General features: G+C 41.6%; 1 protein-coding gene across 2 annotated transcripts in view; it reads right to left on the reverse strand.

Moving 5' to 3' along the window:
• The window catches only part of RYBP (RING1 and YY1 binding protein), a 65,565-nt gene that overhangs the window by 7,991 nt on the left and 34,534 nt on the right, over window positions 1-23,040 (reverse strand). For both annotated transcript variants that reach the window (XM_060766348.2, XM_067463470.1), the window contains exons 3-4: window positions 4,294-4,470; window positions 3,629-3,727 (exon numbers count right to left, since the gene is read on the reverse strand). In XM_060766348.2, coding sequence (XP_060622331.2) covers window positions 3,629-3,727; window positions 4,294-4,470 — 276 coding nt within the window. The remainder of the gene's footprint in view (window positions 1-3,628; window positions 3,728-4,293; window positions 4,471-23,040) is intronic.

The following is a 23,040-nucleotide window of genomic DNA, read 5'->3' on the forward strand; positions in this document are numbered from 1 at the left end:
AACAAGAGCTCACAAGTGCTACCAGAAAAACAAAAACAAGGAAGTTGCCATACAAACTGGTTTTATTTCCTTGGCCTTTGGCCGTGGCTGTTTTTCTCTGAGCTTTTCAATCTAAATTAAATGTAAGGAAAAATAGCTGTCATGACTTTTTCTTAAAGACAAACTGCATATTATAGTCATGAATGCATAGTGGATGTTTTCCTTGCCATGGTTATAGGATGAGGTAAAGAATAAAGAGCACTCTAGCAACATTTGCTTGTGGACTTCAAATTTGATGTACCACAGATGTATTTTGTACCCTAGTATTCAAGATCGAGCAAAGGATCGCCGCCTTGTCGTGGCACTGGAGCTTGAGCACCTCAATGATGTCATGAGCAAAAACGTGAAGGGCCACCCAAGACGGGACGGTCGTGGCAGAGAGTCAGACCAGGCGCGATCCCTGGGGAAGGCAATGGCAAACCACCCCAGTATTCTTGCTAAGAAAACTAAATGGACCAGTACAACCAGAGGTATGTCGGTATGTCATTGGAAGATGGGACTCCCAGGTCGGAAGATGGCCAAAATGCTACTGGGGAGGAGCAGAGGTAAGTTCAACTAGCCCCGGATTTGATGATGCAGCTAACTCAAAGCCGAAAGGAAGGCTAGCGGTCAATGGTGCTGGAGGTGAACGACGAATCCGATGCTCTAAAGATCAACACACCATAGGAACCTGGAAGGTAAAATCTATGAGCCAGGGCAAACTGAATGTTGTTACTGGTGAGATGTCAAGACTAACGATAGACATTCTGAGGGTCAGGGAACTGAAATGGACTGCAATGGGCCACTTCACGTCAGATGATCACCAGATCTACTACTGCGGACAAGAGGAACACCAAAGAAATGGAGTAGCCTTCATAATTAATAAGAAAGTTGCTAAAGCAGTGCTTGGATACAACCCAAAAAATGACAAAATGATCTCAATTGGAGTGCAAGGAAACCCTTTCAACATTATAGTGATCCAAATATACACCCCAAACCACAGCTACTGAAGAAGCAGAAGTAGATCAGTTCTATGAGGATCTGCAGCATCTACTGGATAATACACCAAAAAGGGACATTATTTTCATTACAGGAGACTGGAATGCCAAGGTGGGAAGTCAAATGACAACTGGGATCACAGGCAAGCATGGTCTGGGACAACAAAATGAAGTGGGACGCAGGCTGATAGAATTTTGCCAGGAAAACTCACTGTGTATAACGAACACTCTCTTCCAACAACCTAAAAGACGGCTCTATACATGGACTTCACCAGATGGTCAACACCGAAATCAGACTGACTACATCCTTTGCAGTCAAAGGTGGCAGACATCCATCCAGTCGGTGAAAACAAGACCTGGGGCTGAATGTAGTTCAGATCACAACCTTCTCACTGCTTAATTTAGAATAAAACTAAAGCGATCAGGGAAAATACACAGACCAGTTAGATATGATCTCACTAACATTCCTAGCGAATATACAGTGGAAGTGAAGAACAGATTTAAAGGACTAGATTTAGTAAATAGAGTCCTAGAAGAACTATGGACAGAAGTCTGCGATATTGTTTAGGAGGCGGCAACAAAGTACGTCCCAAAGAAAAAGAAAACCAAGAAGGCAAAATGTTTGTCTGCTGAGACACTGGAAGTAGCCCAAGAAAGGAGGAAAGCAAAAGGAAACAGTGATAGGGGGAGATATGCCCAATTAAATGCCTGAAGAGACAAGAAACTATTTTTAAACAAGCAATGCATGGAAGTGGAAGAAAACAACAGAACAGGAAGGACAAGAGACCACTTCCAGAAAATTAGAAACATTGGAGAAAATTTTCAGGCAAAAATTGGCATGATAAGAAACAAAGATGGCAGAGACCTAACAGAAGCTGAAAAGATCAAGTGAAGGTGGCGAGACTATACAGAAGATCTGTATAGGAAGGATAATAATATCGAGGATAGTTTTGACGGTGTGGTGAAGGAAGTAGAACCATACATCCTGAGATTGAATGGGCCTTAAGAAGCATTGCTAACAACAAGGCAGCAGGAGACGACGGGATCCCAGCTGAACTGTTTTCAATCTTGAAAGATGATGCTGTCAAGGCGATGCATGCCATAAACCAGCAAATATGGAAAACACAAGAATGGCCATCAGAATGGAAAAAATCAATTTATATCCCCATACCAAAAAAGGGGAATGCCAAAGACTGCTCAACTTGTATGCAGAAAACATCATGTGATGTGCGGGGCTTGACAAATGCAAGGCTGGGGTAAAAATTGCTGCAAGAAACATTATATATGCAGATGATACCACTTTAGATATGCAAATGATACCACTTCGATGGCCGAAAGCGAGGAGGAGCTGAGGTGAAAGAAGAAAGTGCAAAAGCTGGGTTGCAGGTAAACATTTAAAAAGAACACCAAGATTATGGCAACAAGAATGATTGACAAATGGAAAATAGAGGGAGAAAACGTGGAGGCAGTGACAGACTTTGAATTTCTAAGTGCAAAGATTACTGCAGACACAGACTGCCGCCAGGAAATCAAGAGATGCTTACTTCTTGGGAGGAGAGCAATGTCCAATCTCGATAAAATAGCGAAGAGTAGAGACATCACACTGGCAACGAAGATCCGCATAGTTAAAGAAATGGTATTGTCCATAGTCACCTACGAATGTGAGAGCTGGACCTTTGGGAAGGCTGAGCGAAGGAAGATAGATGCTTTTGAACTGAGGTGTAGGAGGAAAGTTCTGAGACTGACTTGGACCGCTAGAAGATCCAACCAGTCCATACTTCAGGAAATAAAGCCCCACTGCTCATTGGAGGGAAGGATAGTAGAGGCAAAGATGAAGTACTTTGGCCACATAATGAGAAGACAGGAAAGCTTGGAGAAGGCAGCGATGCTGGGGAAAATGAAAGGAAAAAGGAAGAGGGGCTGACCAAGGACAAGATGGATGGACGGTATCCTTGAAGTGACTGGATTGACCTTGAAGGAGCTGTGGGTGGTGACGGCCGACAGGGAGCTCTGGCGTGGGCTGGTCCATGAGGTCACTAAGAGTCGGAAACAACTGAACGAATGAACAACAACAATTCAAGACCAAGTACAAATATCTACTAAGAACTATCTTCTTGTTCCTACTTTTGCGAGAAGGGATGATAGCATGCAGAGCCTCATAAGGAGCCTGCTTCTTCTATGGAAGGGAAGAGGAACCTATACACTTGCCCAACAGGAATTCTGGTGCACTCAGATAACGGAGACTGAGGTGAGCAATTTTGGTGTGTACTTGGCCAATTCTCCATCCTCTTGGCTGAAAATTCATCCATTCAGTAGGAACCAGAAACACTTCCCCCAAGTTCAGGTTGTAAGGGAATGAGGTAAAAAAGGCATGTTTTTTCCCCAATAATCTTGTTTTAAATTTAAAATGCCATCTCTGAACTGCAGCACCAGCAAATACAGAAAAACTGTTAGACACAAGAGGTCGATATGTGTGTAATTGGGATAGGTATGGTTAATGTAAATAAGATACATTATATTGAGAGAAAATGTAAGCAGAATTTTATTATCAAGATTAGTATTACCCTACTTATGTTCACAATTAATAAAAATACGTTTTTTTCATAAGTTACCTTGAAGTGTGATTTGAGTCACTGGTCTTTGTTGTCGTATTCCCAGACTGTATGCTGTTTGCTTCACTTGGAGGATCTTTCACAATATCTGACTTTGGTCTGAAAGAAAGAGAGGCACAAAAAAAACTTAATGCTAAAGAGCATTTTTCCTGGAAAAATATAAATACTAAAGCACGTTACGTTAACACCCAAGAGGCTTTATTCACTTATACACACACACACACACACACAACACAACCCAACACAACACAAACACACCACAAAAGCAGCTGTCACACTCATCAATAAAATCATAAATTGGAAGAAGGAAAAATCATCCTAACAGTTATATAAAGCATAAACGTGCATCACTCCACTCCTCTCCCCACTCAGAAAGGATACAAATATAAAGTTGGGGTAGCAGAATGGAAGAAATCTTGTCATGAATTAAGAGATGGAGGTGGCACTGAGTGTGGGGAGAGAGAATGACTGAGCAATCACAGAGTTTAGGGATCACTACAAATAATGCATTGGGAAATCTTGAGATCTTCTGGGATTAACTGAAAACAAGGGAGGACAAGGTTGTACATGACTAAGGGTTACGGATACATTAGATCATTTGCATATTGATATAGAATCTAAAAGTTTGGAAATGACTGCTTTCAATGGGTGGTTCAGAAACATACTTAGTCTTCTTGGTGGTACTCTTCTTTATAACACTTTGACTAATTTCTTTTTCTTTGTCTGGTTTTTTCTCTTCCTGCTTTTCCACCTTTTCTTTCTTCTCCTTTTTAGGAGGTGGTGGGGTAGCATATTGCTGAGCAACTTGTTGTGCAACAAGCTGAGAATTTATCCTAGGTTTCCTATGAAGTGAGAAGAAATAAAAAAGGGATACTTATTGTCAGTGACTATATTCAAACAAATGGGTGGCTGGAACCAAGCATCAATAAAATAAACATTTCATCAAAAAAGGGAAAGTTTTGTCTCAACTAGCAAGTGTGTCATGTCCAAAAATTTAAAGTGGTACATTCACACAAATGTTAGCATTACACTTCAAAGCATTTGAACACCTTCAGAATATTACTTTTATATGAATTGGGGGTTCTAACCATTACTTATTTTAGAGAAGTTTCCTCTTTTCACAACTGACCTTCAAAAAAACAAAACCTTACACATTAATATATTGTGTCCATCCAAAAACAGCCTGAAAATTTTGACCTAGCACACTGTATTACCTCTTAAGAAACCTAGTGCTCGTGTTTTCTAAAAACAACTCACTCAAGTCCATCCTGATTACTGAAAGAGTGCCATTCTGAAGTCTAGATATAAAGATGAGCTATATAGGCCACTGAAAGCCAACAAATCACTCTTGTGTCTACAGTTTGAAGTGTTATGCCAACTGATTGCTTTCAGGCTATTTTTTGTATTTCATTAAATGGACAGTACTAAACTGTTAAATGCAGAAAACACAAGTTAGTAACATCTCATTCAACTGAAATTACTCAGAATAAATCCTTCTTTCTTGAATCTATACGTCTGACAATCACAACAGAGAGACTGTCAATCAGAGAAAAGCTAAAACAAATGGTACATTCACTGTGTCATCATTAGCAGTCACGTCTCTGCCAGCCTCCAACTGGCACTGTTTCTCAATACTTTCTCCTACAAGCTTCTACAATCATGACAACACATTAACACATAAACTTAAAAGGGCAACAGGGAAGCAATAAAACTGACAGGTAGTTATAATAAATTCTGAAATTAAAAGATGTATTTTACAGCTGACATTAGCCTGTCATTTGTATAGAGTAGTTTCTGTTGCTCAGGTGCTAGCAAAGTTTGTAGCCTGGAGAGCCTTTGGAAATGTCCCAAGACCTGGGGGGAGCATTTGCACTGACGATTGGGAGTTTGGTCCATGGATTCAATTTAGTCCCCCGTCCCCCCACTTAGAGGGGAGGGAATTCTATTATCACCTACAAACATCTGTAAGCAGGTGGTGGAGTGGGGATTAGGATTGTGGCAAAGAATAATGACAAAAATAAAACTGATCTAGTGAAAAGGTAAAATCCTTTTTTAAAAAAACAGAGCAAAATATGGGCCATAGTCGCCAGAAACACCTCAGCTGTACACCTGATCTAATGTATTGAATTTAATGCATATAATTGAAAAAATACATAAAAACCTCAACAAGCCCTTTTGAAAACTACTTAAGACATGAGTGTGAAGAAAACTGTTCTATTTTCTTTCAACACTAAGTCACTGGGAGAGTGAAAGGGAGCCTTGTTTTCACTTTCCACTAAAAACGTATCAGCACCTGATAATCATGAATTCATTCCAAATAAATCTTTATCTCTGTCATTATTCTTCATAATTCCTGTGAACACAGCATGTTACCTAGCACTTTCTGCACTTCCACACACTTCTGTCAAATGCAAGTCTAATGTATTTCCATCTTAGGCTGATGGCTACTAACTCCGAGAGCTAAATCTAAACATATTGCTTTGTCATAGGAATATTTTGTTGATATATAAGCTAGTTATACTAATTCAAAGAACAGCAAAGAATGCAGAAAACCCATGTTTTCTGCATTCCAAAGCAAATCCAAAGAACAACAACCTTTATAAGAGGGGATATGGCAACAGATCCAAAGAAACCGGCAGACTTTCATTGCTCTTCTGAAGATTGGGGTGATCCCTTAGGAGAAACCCTCTCTGCTCCCCGAAAATGCATTCCAATGAGAGTAAATATGCCTATTGGCTACAGAATGCTGATTGCTTAGTAGGTGGGAGAAGGGGACACAAGAATAATGAGAAATGGAATGTAGAATGGAGAAACTGGAAAAGGAAAAAAGAAGAAATGGAGAAAGAATCATCTTGTAGTCTAAATATCTGTATGTCCCAATGACAAAAGTGAGAGCTGCCCAATAGAACAATGGAGAAATGAAAACTTCTAATGTAGCTGTGCTTCCATCCACATACTTTTCCAAATTCCCAGAGAGGTAGCATGAAGGAGAACAATTCTCTTTCTACCCCAATACTTATTTACAGTGAACATTTTAAAGATAAATTATTCTCCCATATTGCAAAGAACAGTAGCAGTCATGTAAGGTAGTTCACACTACAGGTTAAGTTCTGAGTGTTTTACACAAATCCTGCAATGTTATGCAGAAGTGTTACTCTTACTCAGTCGGTCTGGAGCTGATAGATAATCCAGCAATGCTATCTATTAGGATCATTTCAGCACTGCAGACTGGGTAAGAGAGAGTGGCAAACAACAATACTGCGACGTATTTTCTTATCACAACACTATAGCAGGTTAGAAGGCTGTGCAGGAAGAGAATAGTTTATTGTAGCACTGTAAGAAACAGCATCTAGTCCACAGTTAACACGGACGTATAGGCAGGAGGTGAAAGAAAAGTTGGCCTCATTTTTTTGACACTGAAGCAAAAGTCAGCCTTCTAAGATTCAGGATAATTTCTGAGGTCAACTGAAGCTAAATCCTCATCCTCTACTAATTTAGAGGAAGACTATTGCTTCTACTGCCATTGTTCACATTCTGGATACATTGATTTTGTAGCCAAAGTAATACCACACATGCTGAAGTGAAAAGATGTAAGTAGAATTGGTAGAAAGCGAGTATTTACAGAATTACAAAATTCTTTAAGAGGGAAAAAAACTGTAAATCTACACTATAAAGTTCAAGTATAGCATGTGACCATGAGATTCAAAATAACTAAGACCCGTCGCAAACTAGGCTCCTGCGGGAGCAAACCTTGCCAGCACGTCCCTGACGTCATGAGACTCCGCCTCACACCCCGCCCTTTTCTCCGCCTCTTTCTCCGTGCCAGAGTGGTTTTTCCTTTGCTAGGGCAGCATTGCCAGCATACTCTCTCAGTTGGCAGAATTCAACTGAGAGAATACGCTGGCAATGCTGCCCTAGCAAAGAAAAACCATTCTGGCACGGAGAAAGGGGCGGGGAGAGAGGCGCAGTCTCATGACGTCAGGGACGTGCTGGCAAGGTTTGCTCCTGCAGGAGCCTAGTTTGCGGCGCCTCTAAGGATGGAGTATATAGGGTCCATGCTGCAACATTCCGCTGCAGTTAAGCCTCACTTAATCAAGATGGCATATGTATGAATAATCAAAGCTAAGAGTTGGACTTTATGCTAAGACCTATGTATTTTACCATCTACATCCTAGAGAATGACAGAACCCAGCACAATTAATAGAAGAATGCTGCCTCTGATTTTATCAGGCTTGAATACCATTAAAATTTCTATTTTATTAGCAATCTTAGTAACAATTAATAGTGTGCTGCCTTGGTTATTTGAGCACCAAGGTAGCACACTATTCCTCATCTTTACAAAATAGACTGATTAGACATTACAGCTTAATCTATTAAAATCTAGTATAGTAAATGAGACGTTTTGGATAAAAACAGCACTACCTCCTCCACACAAAACTGGCAACTTATTTTGCAGATTTTCCTACCTAATCATGTAGAGCATTGAATATTTTTAGTACTTATTCTGATTTGAGATTTCAGCATAAAATGGAGATTAAAATGGTGGGAACTAAGGAAGGCAGGCTTTAGTAACACATCTCACCTACTAACAGCTATCCAAAACATTCCCTCCCATCCACCCATTTCATGTGACCATTATTGGTTTGTTTTTTTATATTACCTACCTACACTGGAATATTTCCATGACATTTTTGAATCCCTTTATCCCTTCAGGACAACTATTGAGTCCTGGACAATCTGTCTGGCCTGCTTAGGGCTACATGATGCCTCATGACGCCTAGCACAATATGTTGGATCTTTCTTGTGGATTTAAAGACTCCCGTCAATTGAATGCTTTTGATCCTATAGGGGATTCTGATGGCGTGAAGGAACAACGTTCATAAATTTTCTTTCCTCCAGAAGATGCACATTGCTACAATAGGAAGGTACGATCCACAATGTCACCTTTAAACGCCTGCACTGAACTCTGAGCAAAAGACAACCCAAATGAAAGGTCTAAATTCCTATTTAGTATATTTCAGAATTAAAATACAACCAAAACTAATTTAAAGCATAGGATATAAAAATTTTAAATACTGAGAACAGGTACTTCCTTCAAGGACAGATATCAACTTATCTGATAAGGAAACCAGGCTACGGGGTTTTAGAAATGTGGTACTCCTAATGCTTGCCAAGCTACAGTTACTAACCAAAGTGGCCAGAGAACCTTGAAAAAAGTTACAAGGTTGCACCATCACCTGGCATATTTGCAAGTCTAACCTATAGAGTAGGCATGAGCGATTCCCCCCCCCCCCCAAAAAAGGTCCTAACTGTGTTCAAAAGTAAGGGGCGCTGGTGATTTGATTCTAAAGTCATTTCTGATTTTTTCCGGAAAAAAATTGAAACTTTCCGAAACTTCTGAATCTTCTTGTTAATGGCTTATGCATATGTGCAATAGGGGAAAACAGTACTGACACTGGGGAAACTTCTGAGGCTTTTCTCTCCCTTCGAACAGAAGGGAGGCAGTTGCCCCCCCCCCCCAAATAACTTTGGTGCCTTTCCCCTGACTTAGAGAAAGCACCTTAGGGTTGAGGTTTAGGCCAGGAGTTTTTGGAGAGAATAGATAAAAGTAACCCAAAAAAAAACTTGCACTGAAAGGCTTTCTCTCAGTTTCACACACTTTATTAATTTCTCTCCCTCCCAAACTTTTCCTTCTTTCTTCTCTCTCTCTTTCTCTTCTCTCTCCCTCCCTCCCTCTCCAAAATCTTTTCTTCCTTCTCCAAACCTCCTTTGGCTCCAATGCATTTGCCTGCCTACCCAGCAGCAGCAAAAAAGATCCCAACCACCCTCGTGCTTCCCTGGCTGGAATGAGCCTTCCAGTCATGTGCTTGGGTTTATAAGCAGCAAAGGCTGCTGGACGCTGGATAACCCCTCCCTTTTACAAAACGTAAGCCCTGATTGAATGGGAGACAAGTACTTTAGGCTGAACCCCCCCCCCCCAAAAGCAGGCTTACTGTAATCAAAAAGGTTTTCTCATACTTCTAAATCGATTTAAGAGCCACTGAAATCAATGGCCCAGGTCGCTTTGAAACTACAGGGAACTTCCAACTCGCAAGTACGCTTTGGAACTTCTGACTTTAGTTCCGACATTTGTAACTTCCAGATGAACTTGCTCGTGCCTACTATATAGAAGAGGAGACTATACAAAATACCACTTGGAAACTTCTTTGACATACAATCAGGACACTTTCTCATCCACCTCTTTGTCCATCTGATATCACTGAGTATTTAGTCTTAACAGAACACTTAAAATACAGTAAATTTTGCTGTTAACACAGAACTGAAAAAACCAAGTAGACTAAATACCCTAAAGGCATCCCATCCCATCTGATCTTGGAAGTTAAGCAGGGTTAGCCATAGTTAGCATTTGAATGGGAGATCACCAACAAATATCAGGAGCTGTAGGGTGTACCTATCTCAGTGAGGAAATGAGAAAACCCCTCTGAGTATTCTTTGATGAAATTGCTATAAATTGACAAGCAAATTGAAGGCATATGAAACAAAAAGCCATTTAAAAGAAAATGGTAAGTAAACTGAATAGCTCTGAGCATGTGTCTCTAAGGGAAGAGCACTGCACATTTTCAATAGAGCATATATGGGAAATGAATTTTAAAATGAAATGACATGGCAATAGAATTCCCCCTTCTTAGAAAGCTAAGCATAGATCTCTTAAAAGGTCTATACTTTGTCAAGTGAATAAACCAAAAGTCCTTCTAAATACAAATTTCACTCACAAATGCCAAAACTATATATCTAAAATTGCTTTGTAAATGGCTATTTTTGAAGGACAGAGAATAAAAATAATAAAATGGATGTCAATAACTTCAAACAATAGATTTTCAAAACATTTAAGCTGTATTTCCACTGCTAAGTTTTAAGCCCGAACTAGATGACTTCCCTAGGACAGTGAGAAATCATTGCTGTACTTCTTGACATCCAACACTGTAATTATTCTACAATGTAAACAATGAAAATCCCAAGCCCTCAATATATCCAATCCGTTAATTATGTACTCCTACTTATCACTGTGTTGTAACGAGTTTCCAATCAAACACTTTGCTTTCTTCAATAGTAAGTAAAGTAATATATTACAGGGTAATTGTTCATTCATTTTTCAGGGCCAAAGTATACACTGCTCAGTAATTGTTGAGATGGCATGGTTTAGTGATTTGAGCATTGGACTATGACTCTGAAGACCAGAGTTCAAATCCCTGCTCAGGAATTGAAAGTGACTATGGGCAAGTTACATATGTCTTAAGACAAAGACAAAACCACTCTGAACAAATCTTACCGAAAACTTCCATGATAGGTTTGCTTTAGTCAGAAATTACTTGAAGGCACATAACAGCAACAACAAAATGTAGTACATATCTTGATCCAATTTACTGAGAACCAAATGAGGGTAGTGAAAGAATGGGTGAATTCTCATTGCATGCTGTGGGCCAGACCCCATCCTAACCTAAGTGATATAGCAGAGAAACTTTCACTGGCATTAGACAAAACCTTCTTGGATTACTCTCTTTCACCGCACCTAACAAATTTCCTCTACTCCACAAAAAGCTGTAATAAGTTTGCTGATGTAAGCTGCCCATGTAACCAGTATAGGTTGCTTGCTGTGCGCAGAGAGAGGCTAAGATCATGTTGATGCACTATGTTGGTATACTACTTTTTGAAGGGGTGTGTAGTGACAGCAGAGCAAAAGCAGAAAAAGTCATCACTGTCAAGAAAGAAAACTGCTCTGCTAGTTTTCTAGCAGAGGAAGCCAGTTCTCCACAAAGGTCAACATTGACATGGAAATACAACACTGCCTGAGCTCTGCAAGTGCAGCATGTTTTCTGAATGAAGCAGAGAGGAGACCAAAATGCTTGTTTATAATATAGCTATTGTCCTCCCAACCCTGCTATACACCTGCGAAAAGCGGACTGTCTACAGACATCACACTCAACTCCTGGAACGATTCCATCAACATTGCCTCTGAAAAATCCTGCAAATCTCTTGGGAAGACAGGCGGACAAATGTCAGCATACTGGAAGAAGCAAAGACCACCAGCGTTAAAGCGAAGCTCCTTTGCCATCAACTCTGCTGGACCGGCCACATTGTCCGAATGCCTGATCACAGTTTCCCAAAGCAGTTACTATACTCCCAACTCAAGAATGAGAAACGTAATGTTGGTGGACAGGAAAAGAAATCTAAAGATGGGCTCAAAGCCAACCTTAAAAACTGTGGCATGGACATTGAGAAGTGGCCTTTGAACACTCTAACTGGAGGTCAGCTGTGACCAGCACTGCTGTGGAATTTGAAGAGGAACGAATGGGAGACAAAAGGGAGAAATGTGCAAAAGGAAGGCGCATAAAGTCAACCCTGACCAAGACAGCCTTCCACCTGGAAATCGATGTCTTCACTGTAGTCACCTACAGACCGGACCCACCATCAAGACACTACGCTTAGAGGACCATCATCCTCGGGCTATGAGGGATCGCTTAAATGAAAAAAATTGTGATTTACTCCTACGCCTGCCACCTATTAAGTTCTTAGCAATCTAATAGGTTCTTACCCACTGTTAAAGATCTTTGTCTGCATCACTTTTACAATTATCAAGCTGCAATACTCTGAAATTAAATAACATTTTATACTGTAGATATGAAGGTGGGTGAGAATGTGTCTAAAGCCTTAATCCAAGTGCTGCTCTGAACTAGAGCTTGCCCAATGAATTAATTAGCAAATCCTAAATCAGCACTTTTGTAAATACTATTGTTTCAATTAACCTACTTTTTATGAGACTATGGCCGCATCTACACGGACACTTTATTCCAGGGTTAATTCAGAGTGCAGAACTCCAGATCAGCCCCAACAAAGCCCATATGGTCAAAACTCAGACCACTGCAGCACTGGGAAGGAGTCTGAATCATCCAACAGTGCCAAAACTACAATGCTCTTGACAACAAGATTCAAAAATTAAGGAACTCCCCAAATATCCCACATCATAATATGCAATCAGAGAAAAGTGGCAAACAAATGGAACACTAGGTTGGAGAGACGTGAGGCTTCTGAACTGGTGGATGTGAATTTGCTCCAAGCACCATTTCCAGTTTCACATCGCATTTGTTCACCACTTATTTTGTGTATGAGATGCATGTTGCTACTAAGAGGTTGCAATGTACTTTATCTAAGTTGTTGTAAGGATCAATGTTGTTTGTGCCGTTATGCTTTGTGTAAGCCGGGGACTATGCTGCAGATGTCCTGCGAAGACACAGCCATGAGAAGAGGACAAGGTTTCCTGCTTATCTCAGCTGAGTAGTGATATCTCTCAGAAGATATTGTTTCATGTTACTTTTGTGGAAACAGTAATCCTGCTACTTTGTTTTTGTATGCTGCCAATACTACAATATTTTCTTTTCTACTTTAAGCCGAAGTCTCGTGTGTTTTTCTTTTATGAGTAATTTCATCACACACACAGTTAACTGGGCTAGAGTCAATCTGCATGCTACTCATGCTAACGCATGACAATGCAAAGCTGGAGGCTGAGGATTTGTGAAATAGTGGTAATCCAAGTACATTGCTTGATCTGAATTCATACCTCTCCAGATTATCTCTCTCCAGCCCTGCAAAAAGAATACATACTATTCTACTTGCATTACAAAAACCAAAAAATGAAAATGGGAACAGGTAATACAAACTAAGTTACTACCAGAGGCGGCTCAACCCATTAGGCAAAGTAAGCATTTGAAGTATAGTTGATTTTGCCCAGGGGCGCTCTTGAGGGAAAATAGACCTTGACATATACGAGTTGTAGTAACTGGGATGTATAGTTCACCTACAATCAAAGAGCATTCTGAACTCCACTAATGATGGAATTGAACCAAATATGGCACACAGAACTCCCACGACGAACAGAAAATATATATCAGTGATTGGTTGGGGGGAGGGGGGGGAAATACTGTTTGCTTACCGTTGAAAATTACCTAGGGCCGCCTCTGGTTATTACATTTCCTCACAAATTTCACTAGCATTAGCTATACTTATTCAGACTTGGAGTATCAGGACCATACATATCTATTGGGAGTGCTTTGACTGTGTATTTCTGTATCACAGGAGGTTGGGCTAGATGGTCTCTTTCAACCATGATTCTATATAAGTTTCTTAAGAACAGAAACTTGGTGACTCAATCCAGAACACTGAATAGCTAGTAAGGGTACAGATTCTTATTTTCATGCATGTGTTCATCCATGCCACAGTATCATTCTGTGTTACAACAAACCATTGAATCTTGTCTTTTGATATGTGTGGTACCATCCAATCTCATTAGAGCCATCTGCTCTTACAAAGGACTAGCCTTCTATGTCTGCAGCTGTACTGAGTGCATTAGTACATTGCAAGCTTAATAACCAGACAATACTGGATGTTAATGCCTCTATTCGTAAACAAACAATTGTACAATGAAGAAACACAAAACACCTTTTTATTGGCTAAATTCTGGATTATATAATATGAACTCCAAACTTCTTTCAGGTGCATCGTTATGTGTTGTAACCGTAAAAAAAAATCTGTTTATACACTGATGATCTGGCATACCTACATCAGCAAATACAAATCAGGAACCTTATGTGATCGTTTGCCCACTGCTGAAAGTAAGAAGAAATTTAAAAGGGAGGTGGAGGCAATATATTCCAATCAAAGAGCTAGGCTGAAAATGAATGGACAACTATCAAATAATATTGAGTTTCAAAATGGGACCAGACAGAGATGCCCCTTGTCACCTCTATTTATTATAGGACTAGAGATATTAAATATTAGAATAAGAGAGGAGAAGAGGAGAAGAGTATTAAAGGCTTTGAATTAAAAAGACTAACCCCTTACATAGTGTGAAAAAATAGTGATGGAAACTTATCAGGATTTAAATCAAAAAGGACAAATCTAAGATTTTAATTTTAAAAAGTAGTAGTATGAAATTGGAAGGAATTTGAGAATGTAAAGTAGTCATGAGGGTAAAATATTTATGTCTATGCTTCATGAACAAAAACAGTTTTTTTTTATTTCAGGATAATTACGAGAATGTGGTCAGAGATTAAAAAAGACGTGACTAGATGGCAAAGGTTGCCCAATAGCTTGGTGATAAAAATAATGGTACTGCCCAAAATGCTGTTCATATTCCACCCACCCACCCACACCCCCCCACAACTCTCTCTCTCTCTCTCTCTCTCTCTCTCTCTATATATATATATATATATATATAAAAGAGGCGTCATTGCTGTAAAGATGCCACACAACGAAACCAAAGAACGTTGCGTATACCACACGTTAGTTCCATGCCAACTGTTGCTATTTGTGTTTATATTTGTATTATATTGAGGTCTCGAATTGTAGCCGGTTTGTAAGCTGCCCTGAGTCACCCCTCGGGGGTTGAGAACGGCAGAATGGAAATGTTGGAAATAAATAAACCTTACCTCTGAGCAAAAAGACTTGCCCTTCCACGTATGCGGAGGGATGCGAAGAACTGAGCCTCATATTACCTTGCGGTCTAAAGTAAGTGTTTTTGCGATGTTTGCGAAACAAGAACAATGGAGGTGGATGAAGACTGAATGTGCCAAAGGTCATACAGCACAACAGTGTCATCAAGGTCTTCAAGAGGCTTGTGAGGAATCTGCATTGCATTACAAAACAGTAGCAAGGTGGGTAAAAGCCTTCAACGAAGGACGCAAAAATGTGGCAAACATACATTGGCCAGGCTGCCCTAGTGTAAGCAAAGTGGAAGTGAATGCTGTTGACGCACTCGTAGACAGTGATCGATGCCATAAGATTCATAAGCTGGCCCAAAACACAGGATTTGCACAAACAACTGTGCTCCACATTCTGAAGGAACACCTGGGTATGAGAAAAATTGCCTCACGATGGGTTCCACATCATTTGATGGAAATACAGAAATTGCTACAATACAATGCTGCTCGTACCTACTTGGAGCGCTATGAGCGTGAAGGAGAAGCTTTCTTACGCCGTAACATTATGCTGGATAAGACTTGGGCCAGATCGTACCAGCCAGTATTGAAACGCCAATCGAACAAATGGTGTCATTACGGCTCATCACAAAGATTGAAATTTTGTCAGAACCCCAGCAACGTGAAAGTTATGGTGATTCTCGTGCATGACTATGCTGGTGTCATCCTAGTGCATACCGTTCCCCCACATCAGGCCATCAATGCGCAGTATTACTACTTATTTTTGGAACACCATGTCAGACCAGCTTTGAGAAAAAAATGGCGACACTTTTTGCAGAACGCCCCTATCATTTTGCTAAGCCACATGCAGCACAAGCTGTGGCTGATTTGCTCTATCGATGGGGCTGGGAAGTGTTGTACCATCCACCATACTCCCTAGACTTAAGCCCTTGTGACTTTGACTTAATTCCTAAAATGAAGGAACCACTTCGTGTCATTCGCTTCAGAACTGTTCCAGAGATTTTTGTGGCCGTAGACTGCTCCATTCGAACTATCAATAGAACAAGTGCTACAACAGGTATCCTACGACTTCCACATCATTGGAAACAGGTTGTACACAATGCTGTTGAATATATTGAAGGATTGTAAAACTTGGTGGCATGTATCTCTTTTGTATTATATGTAAATAAATAGTTGCCACTCTTAAAGTTCTGACCCTTGTACTTATATATACATACTACATTTATAACCCATCCTTCTCACCCTGAAAGAGACTCAAGGCGGCTCACAGCAGAGGAACAATTTGATGCCTTGAATACATATAAAAATAAAAAAAAACATAAACTTTAAAATCACATAACTAAAACTTATCAATTTTAAGGAGGGAGGGAGCCGATCTAATTTCCCTGGGGAGGGTGTTTCAAAGCCGAGGTACCACCACTGAGAAGGCCCTGTCTCTCATCCCCAACAGTCATGCAAAGCGATGTTGAACACAGCGCCTCAATGGCGCCGACCTAATGGACATAGCTCCACCCTGCGAGACCTAGCAGACTGTGCAAACACTTCGGCTCCTTCCCCCTCCCTTGGTAGCCATTCTGGTGGTAAAAGTGGCCAGCAAAGGCACCTGGGGTCTGCGTGTCTCTCCATGCCCTGATGAAAAGGAGGAACTTGAGCTTGGTGTGGTGACGGCACACAGTCTGAGTATTTGGCAAGAGAGAAGCATTTAGATTAGAGGGATGTTGGAAGGGGGGGGGGGTATTAGGCATGATTCTAATGTGGCATTGAATGTAATGCGCATCCCAATTTTGACTAAGCGATTTATCCCAAAAAGGTGTGCAGAACAACCCTAAACATTCAAATCAAGGCCCACTTCCATTAAAACAAACAGAAAATCTATTGGCTTAACAGATATGGACAGCTTTTCTTAAATGTTATACTCTGTATGAAAGCATTTATTACAAGACAACTGCATAACACATAATGGGAAAATCTTCACTATCTATTTGAAACAAATAATTCTACCTTCATTATGAGATACCAATATTCTACTATTTTATGCTGGATGAACTGTGAACTGTAAATCCCATGCAGCCCATATAGTTTGTGAGGTTTTAGAACTCAGAAGACAATTTTTCACATTTTAATAATAATTGCTTCCATTATTTAACTGCTATATGTTATCAATCATTATTAATCTCAAAATATTCACTAACTATACAATCTTAAACAGCAAAAACAGGCAATATGTGGGCTATGGCATGAGGCTGTCCTCTTGAAAACATCCATCTACATGACATCCCATGGGAAGCCCTGATAAGGATGGCCCCTGGACTTGTCAAGGGTGCCCATTCTTGCGATTGACAGTCATACTTTAGCTTCTTTCAGAGCTATATTGGATGAAGGCAAAAAAAATGAACTCTTAATAGATTCCACTTCACTATTTTTCTCATTAGTCATGCAATGCGGACATTTACAAAAAAAAACCCCAAACAAACATGATTTACTAATATTAGCACATATCTGACCACAAAGTGCAATGGGTAACATCAACAATTCAGTATTGTTCCAATAGTCAGAACATTTGTGGAATATTAAATAAGCTTGTACTTTCAGATTAATAAAAAGGAAAACCTTCAGGATCCCTTCAGTTAAATGTCTACTAGCTTACAGCTTTCGACTTCCTCCTCCTGTCAATGGAAATCTGGCAAAATTACAAGTTGCAGTAAACACTAAGAATATAATTAACTTCAGGCAGGTAATTTAGAGGCCAATTAGTCATACCAGCAACTTTAAAACACTAAGGGAGAAGAACTTACAGAGTTTAAACTGTGAACAGATTTCAACACAGAATAAGTTACTCCATTGAAAACATTTCATTTTATCTAGGCTGAAGTATATGCCGAGCAATTTCTGCAGTGCCTCCTCTATCTAGAACATCAGTTGGGGGGGGGGGGGGAGAGTATTTAGTCACATACCAACTGTACAAGTTCTCCCACTTAAAAAGATGAGAGAGGCCTGTAATTGACATCATAGGTAGACCTTAACTATGAGAGACAAAATGAGAAAACCCATCCAGTTTTTTATCGAATTTATTTGCAAATTATGGTGGAAAAAAAGTTTTTGCTCACTTGCAAACAAGCAAGATTTCTGGGTCTCACAGACAGGCTCCTCTGTCCTCCACTCAATGCCTGTAGTAATGGCACCTATTTTCCCCCTCGATAGACTGTCACCTTGTCGTGATGAGGGGGCTTGCGTGTTCCAATGAAACTGCGGGCACAATGACTGGAGTTGTGCACTCCCAGGAGTGGCCGCGGGGGAGGTTCCAGACCAAGCACAGTCCGAAGACCCAAAGACCTCAATGGCGGAGCAGGCAGAGGATAACATGGTACATGTTACAATGGCTGTGAAGGGGGAAGAAGGCTGCTACAGATTGAGAAGCCACGGTCATTGTGTTAAACTACACCACCAGTGGAATCTCACTCTGTAAAGACTGTGCACTGACCTCCACACATTAAAAAAACTCACGCACAGGCGTCTTCCAAAGAAAATAAAAACACACCAACCAAAGTCCCATGGCGATCAGCAAGTGGTGACGGGGGCAGGACTGTGAAATCTGGAAGCTCCTAGTCACAGACTGGCACATGGGCGGTTGATACTGACTCATTCTACCTCAAAGTCCGAGGCAGTTGAGTAGTTCGGCAGCTGTATCCATGACTGAGCAGCCCTTTTTAGGACCCACTCTGCTCACCCCACACAGGGAAGGGGCTAGAAAAGATGCCCTAAACATAGTCTGCTTCTCTTGTCCCTGACTGGACTGCCGCAACCAGTGGGGTCACCACACTGGGGCCAAAAAAGAAAAATGAACTTTGGTACATGGAACGTACGGATACTGATAGACAACACTGACAGTGAACGCACCGAACGCAGAACTGCCATCATTGCAAGAGAGCTGGAACGCTTTAACATCGACATAGCAGCCCTTCAGGAGACCCGGAGAGAAGGAGAGGGACAGCTGAAGGAAGAAAAAGGAGGCTACACCTTTTTCTAGAAGAGACTGCCTGAAGAAGACCAAAGAATGCATGGAGTTGGCTTTGCTATCAGAAATAATCTGGTGAAACATCTGACCAAAGCACCCACTGGAATCAACGAACGACTCTCAACGCTCCGAATTGATTTTGCCAAAACCCAACAGGCAACCATCATAAGTGCCTATGCACCAACACTAGATGCTGATGAAGACATCAAGGAAAACCTTTATTGTCAGCTGGACACCGTCCTATCGGGGATACCCAAAGAAGACAAAATCATCCTCCTGGGGGACTTTAATGCAACAGTTGGGCGAGACTTCGACCTGTGGCCAGGGACCATAGGAAAAGACAGGGTTGGAAACAGCAACTCGAATGGCATCCTGCTTCTCACCAAATGTGCGGAACACAACCTTGTCATCACCAACACACTCTTCAGCCAGAAAAACAAGCTCAAGACATCATGGAAGCACCCCCGGTCAAAGCATTGGCACCTCTTAGACTACGCAATCACACATGCCAGAGACCGCCGTGACGTGCTCCTCACAAGAGCCATGACAGGTGCTGACAACTGCTGGACAGGCCACAGGCTAATTCGATCCACAATGGCTATCAAGATTGTCCCCAAGCGCAGGCTCCAAGGAAGAAAGACAAGGCGAAAAATGAACATCCAAGCCCTTCAGGAGCCCTCCAGACGAGCCCTTCTCCAAACAGCACTCAAGGACCATCTACACACAGAACACCCCGAAAATGTTGAGGAACATTGGAACAAACTGAAGACCTCCATCATCACAGCCTGCGAAGAAACTATTGGATATCAAACCAAGAAACATCAAAATTGGTTTGACGAAAATGACAACGAGGTCCAACAGCTAATTGACAAGAAAAGGAAAGCCTTCCAAGCATGGCAGAGACATCAACTGTGCTGCTAAGAAAAAGATCTATGCCAGTGCAAAAGCTGAGGTCCAAATAACGACAAGAGAACTCAAGAACAACTGGTGGACAATGAAGCCTGAAGAAATCCAACACCTGGCAGATACCCATGATGCTCAGGGATTTTTCAAAGCCACAAAGGTCATCTATGGACCAAAAAACCATGGCATACAGCCTCTACGCACATCAGATGGAACCAAACTCCTGAAGGACCAAAACTCAACTGCACTACGTTGGAAAGAACACTACCAAAGCCTCCTGAACTGCAGCTCCAATGTGGACAAAGAGGTTCTCTCACAAATCCCGCAACAACAAACCAGGGATGAGCTTGCAGCACTGCCTAGTTTGGAAGAAGCCAGTAATGCCATCAGCCAACAAAAAAATAACAAAGCCAGCGGACCTGATGGGATCCCTGCTGAAATCTTTAAAGAGGGAGGACCTGAGCTAACATAACAACTTCACCAGCTCATAGAAAAAGTGTGGGTGACTGAGAAAATCCCAGAAGATTTCAAGGATGCCACCATCATCACCCTCTTCCAAAAAAAGAGGAAAGAACACACTGCAGAAACTATCGAGGTATCTCCTTTCTAACCTCAATTGGGAAAATCCTCGCAAGAATCCTTGCAAACCGCCTTCTGCCCCTCTCAGAAGACACCCTCCCAGAATCCCAGAACGGCTACCGCCCCTCCAGAGGAACCGTAGACATGATCTTCACTGCACGACAGCTCCAAGAAAAATGCAGGGAACAAAATCAACTTCTGTACATGGCATTCATCGACCTTGCAAAGGCATTTGACACAGTGAATCGCAGCACTCTCTGGACCATCCTCCAAAAAATCGGGTACCCTAACAAATTTGTGAACCTCCTGCGGCTCCTCCACAATGATATGATGGCAACAGTCTCGGACAGCAATGGCTCCCAAAGTGACCCATTTAAGGTGGAATCAGGCGTCAAACAGGGATGTGTTATTGCCCCAACTTTATTCTCCAATTTCATTGCTATGATACTTCACCTTGTTGATAGGAAGCTTCCCCCCGGAGTGGAAATCATGTATTGGACAGATGGCATGCTGTTTAACCTCAGCGGACTGAAAGCCAAAACCAAGGTAACAACAACATCTGTTATAGAACTCCAGTATGCCGATGACAATGTCATCTGTGCGCATACAGAAGACCTACAAGCCACTCTAAACACCTTCGCAGAAGCATACAAGAAGCTCGGCCTGTCATTGAACATCGAGAAAACCAAAATGCTGTTCCAGCAGTCACCAGCCAACCCCTCTCCAATGCCAGAGATACAGCTTAATGGTGTAACATTAGAAAATGTTGACAATTTCCGCTACCTTGGCAGCCACCTCTCCACCAAAGTCAACATCGACACCGAAATACAACATCGCCAGAGCTCTGCGAGTGCAGCATTTTCCCGAATGAAGCAGAGAGTGTTTGAGGACTGGGACATCCATAGGGAGACCAAGGTGCTTGTCTATAAAGCTATTGTCCTCCCAACGCTGCTATATGCCTGTGAGACGTGGACTGTCTACAGACTCCACATGCAACTCCTGGAACGATTCTATCAGTGCTGCCTCCAGAAAATCCTGCAAATCTCTTGGGAAGACAAGTGAACAAACGTCAGCGTGCTGGAAGAAGCAAAGACCACCAGCACTGAAGCAATGGTCCTCCTCTATCAACTCCGCTGGACCGGCCACGTTGTCCAGATGCCCGACCACTGTCTCCCAAAGCAGTTGAACTCAAGAACGGAAAATGGAATGTTGGTGGACAGGAAGAGATTTAAAGATGGGTTCAAAGCCAACCTTAAAATCTCTGGCATAGACACTGAGGACTGGGAAGCCCTGGCCCTTGAGCGTTCCCAGCTGGAGGTCAGCTGTGACCAGCTGCAGAATTTGAAAAGGCACGAATGGAGGATGAAAGAGAGAAACGTGGCAAGCCAACCCCGACCGAGACCGCCTTCCACCTAGAAGCCAATGCCCTCACTGTGGGAGAAGATGCAGATCAAGAATAGGGCTCCACAACCACCTACAGATCCACAAGAATACTGATCATGGAATACTATCCTTCTTGTCCAAAGAGGGATCGCCTAAGTAAGTAAGTAAGTAAGGCACCTATTTGAACTTGTTATCAGTATAAAAGACACCTGTCCACAACCTCAAGTAGTCACACTCCAAACTCCACTATGGTGATGGCCAAAGAGCTGTGAAAAGACACCAGAAACAAAATTGTCACCCTGCACCAGACTGGGAAGACTGAATCTGCAATAGGCAAGCAGCTTGGTGTGAAGCAATCAACTGTGGGAGCATTAATTAGAAAATGGAAAAGATACAAGACCACTGATAATCTCCCTTGTTCTGGGGCTTCATGAAAGATCTCACCCCGTGGGGTCAAAATGACAAGAACAGTGAGCAAAAATCCCAGAACACCACGCGGGAACCTAGTGAATGACCTGCAGAGAGCTGGGACCAACGTAACAAAGGCTACCATCAGTAACTGGTGGCACAGTGGGTTAAACCCCCGTGCCGGCAGGACTGAAGACCGACAGGTTTTCAGTCCAGGGAGAGCATGGATGAACTCCCTCTATCAGCCCGAGCTCCTCATGCAGGGACATGAGAGAAGCCTGTACAAATAAAATGTCTGCAAACATATATGAAGGTTATAGGAGCTTGTTTTCTTCTAAATAAACTCAGAATATTTCCTTCATGAGATGACCTCTTTAAGTTCTCTGGCTTCAGACATGAGGTGGATTGTAACGTGAGAAACTGACTTTGCATTTTGAGTCTGTACATATATAATTCATTCCCCAGAAGATCTTGTGTTCATGTAGGCTTGTGTGAGACTAAACTATTTTTCTGAAGGAAGATTATACAATAAACAGTCTTCATTAAAAGTAGACCTGTGTAAAACATATTCACAATGCCTTCTACTCTTTATATTGCACTTTATCTCTGTCTTTTTCTTGCTGTGCATACTT

The sequence above is a fragment of the Anolis sagrei genome, chromosome 2 (genome assembly GCF_037176765.1).
Source record: "Anolis sagrei isolate rAnoSag1 chromosome 2, rAnoSag1.mat, whole genome shotgun sequence".
Taxonomy (NCBI): domain Eukaryota; kingdom Metazoa; phylum Chordata; class Lepidosauria; order Squamata; family Dactyloidae; genus Anolis; species Anolis sagrei.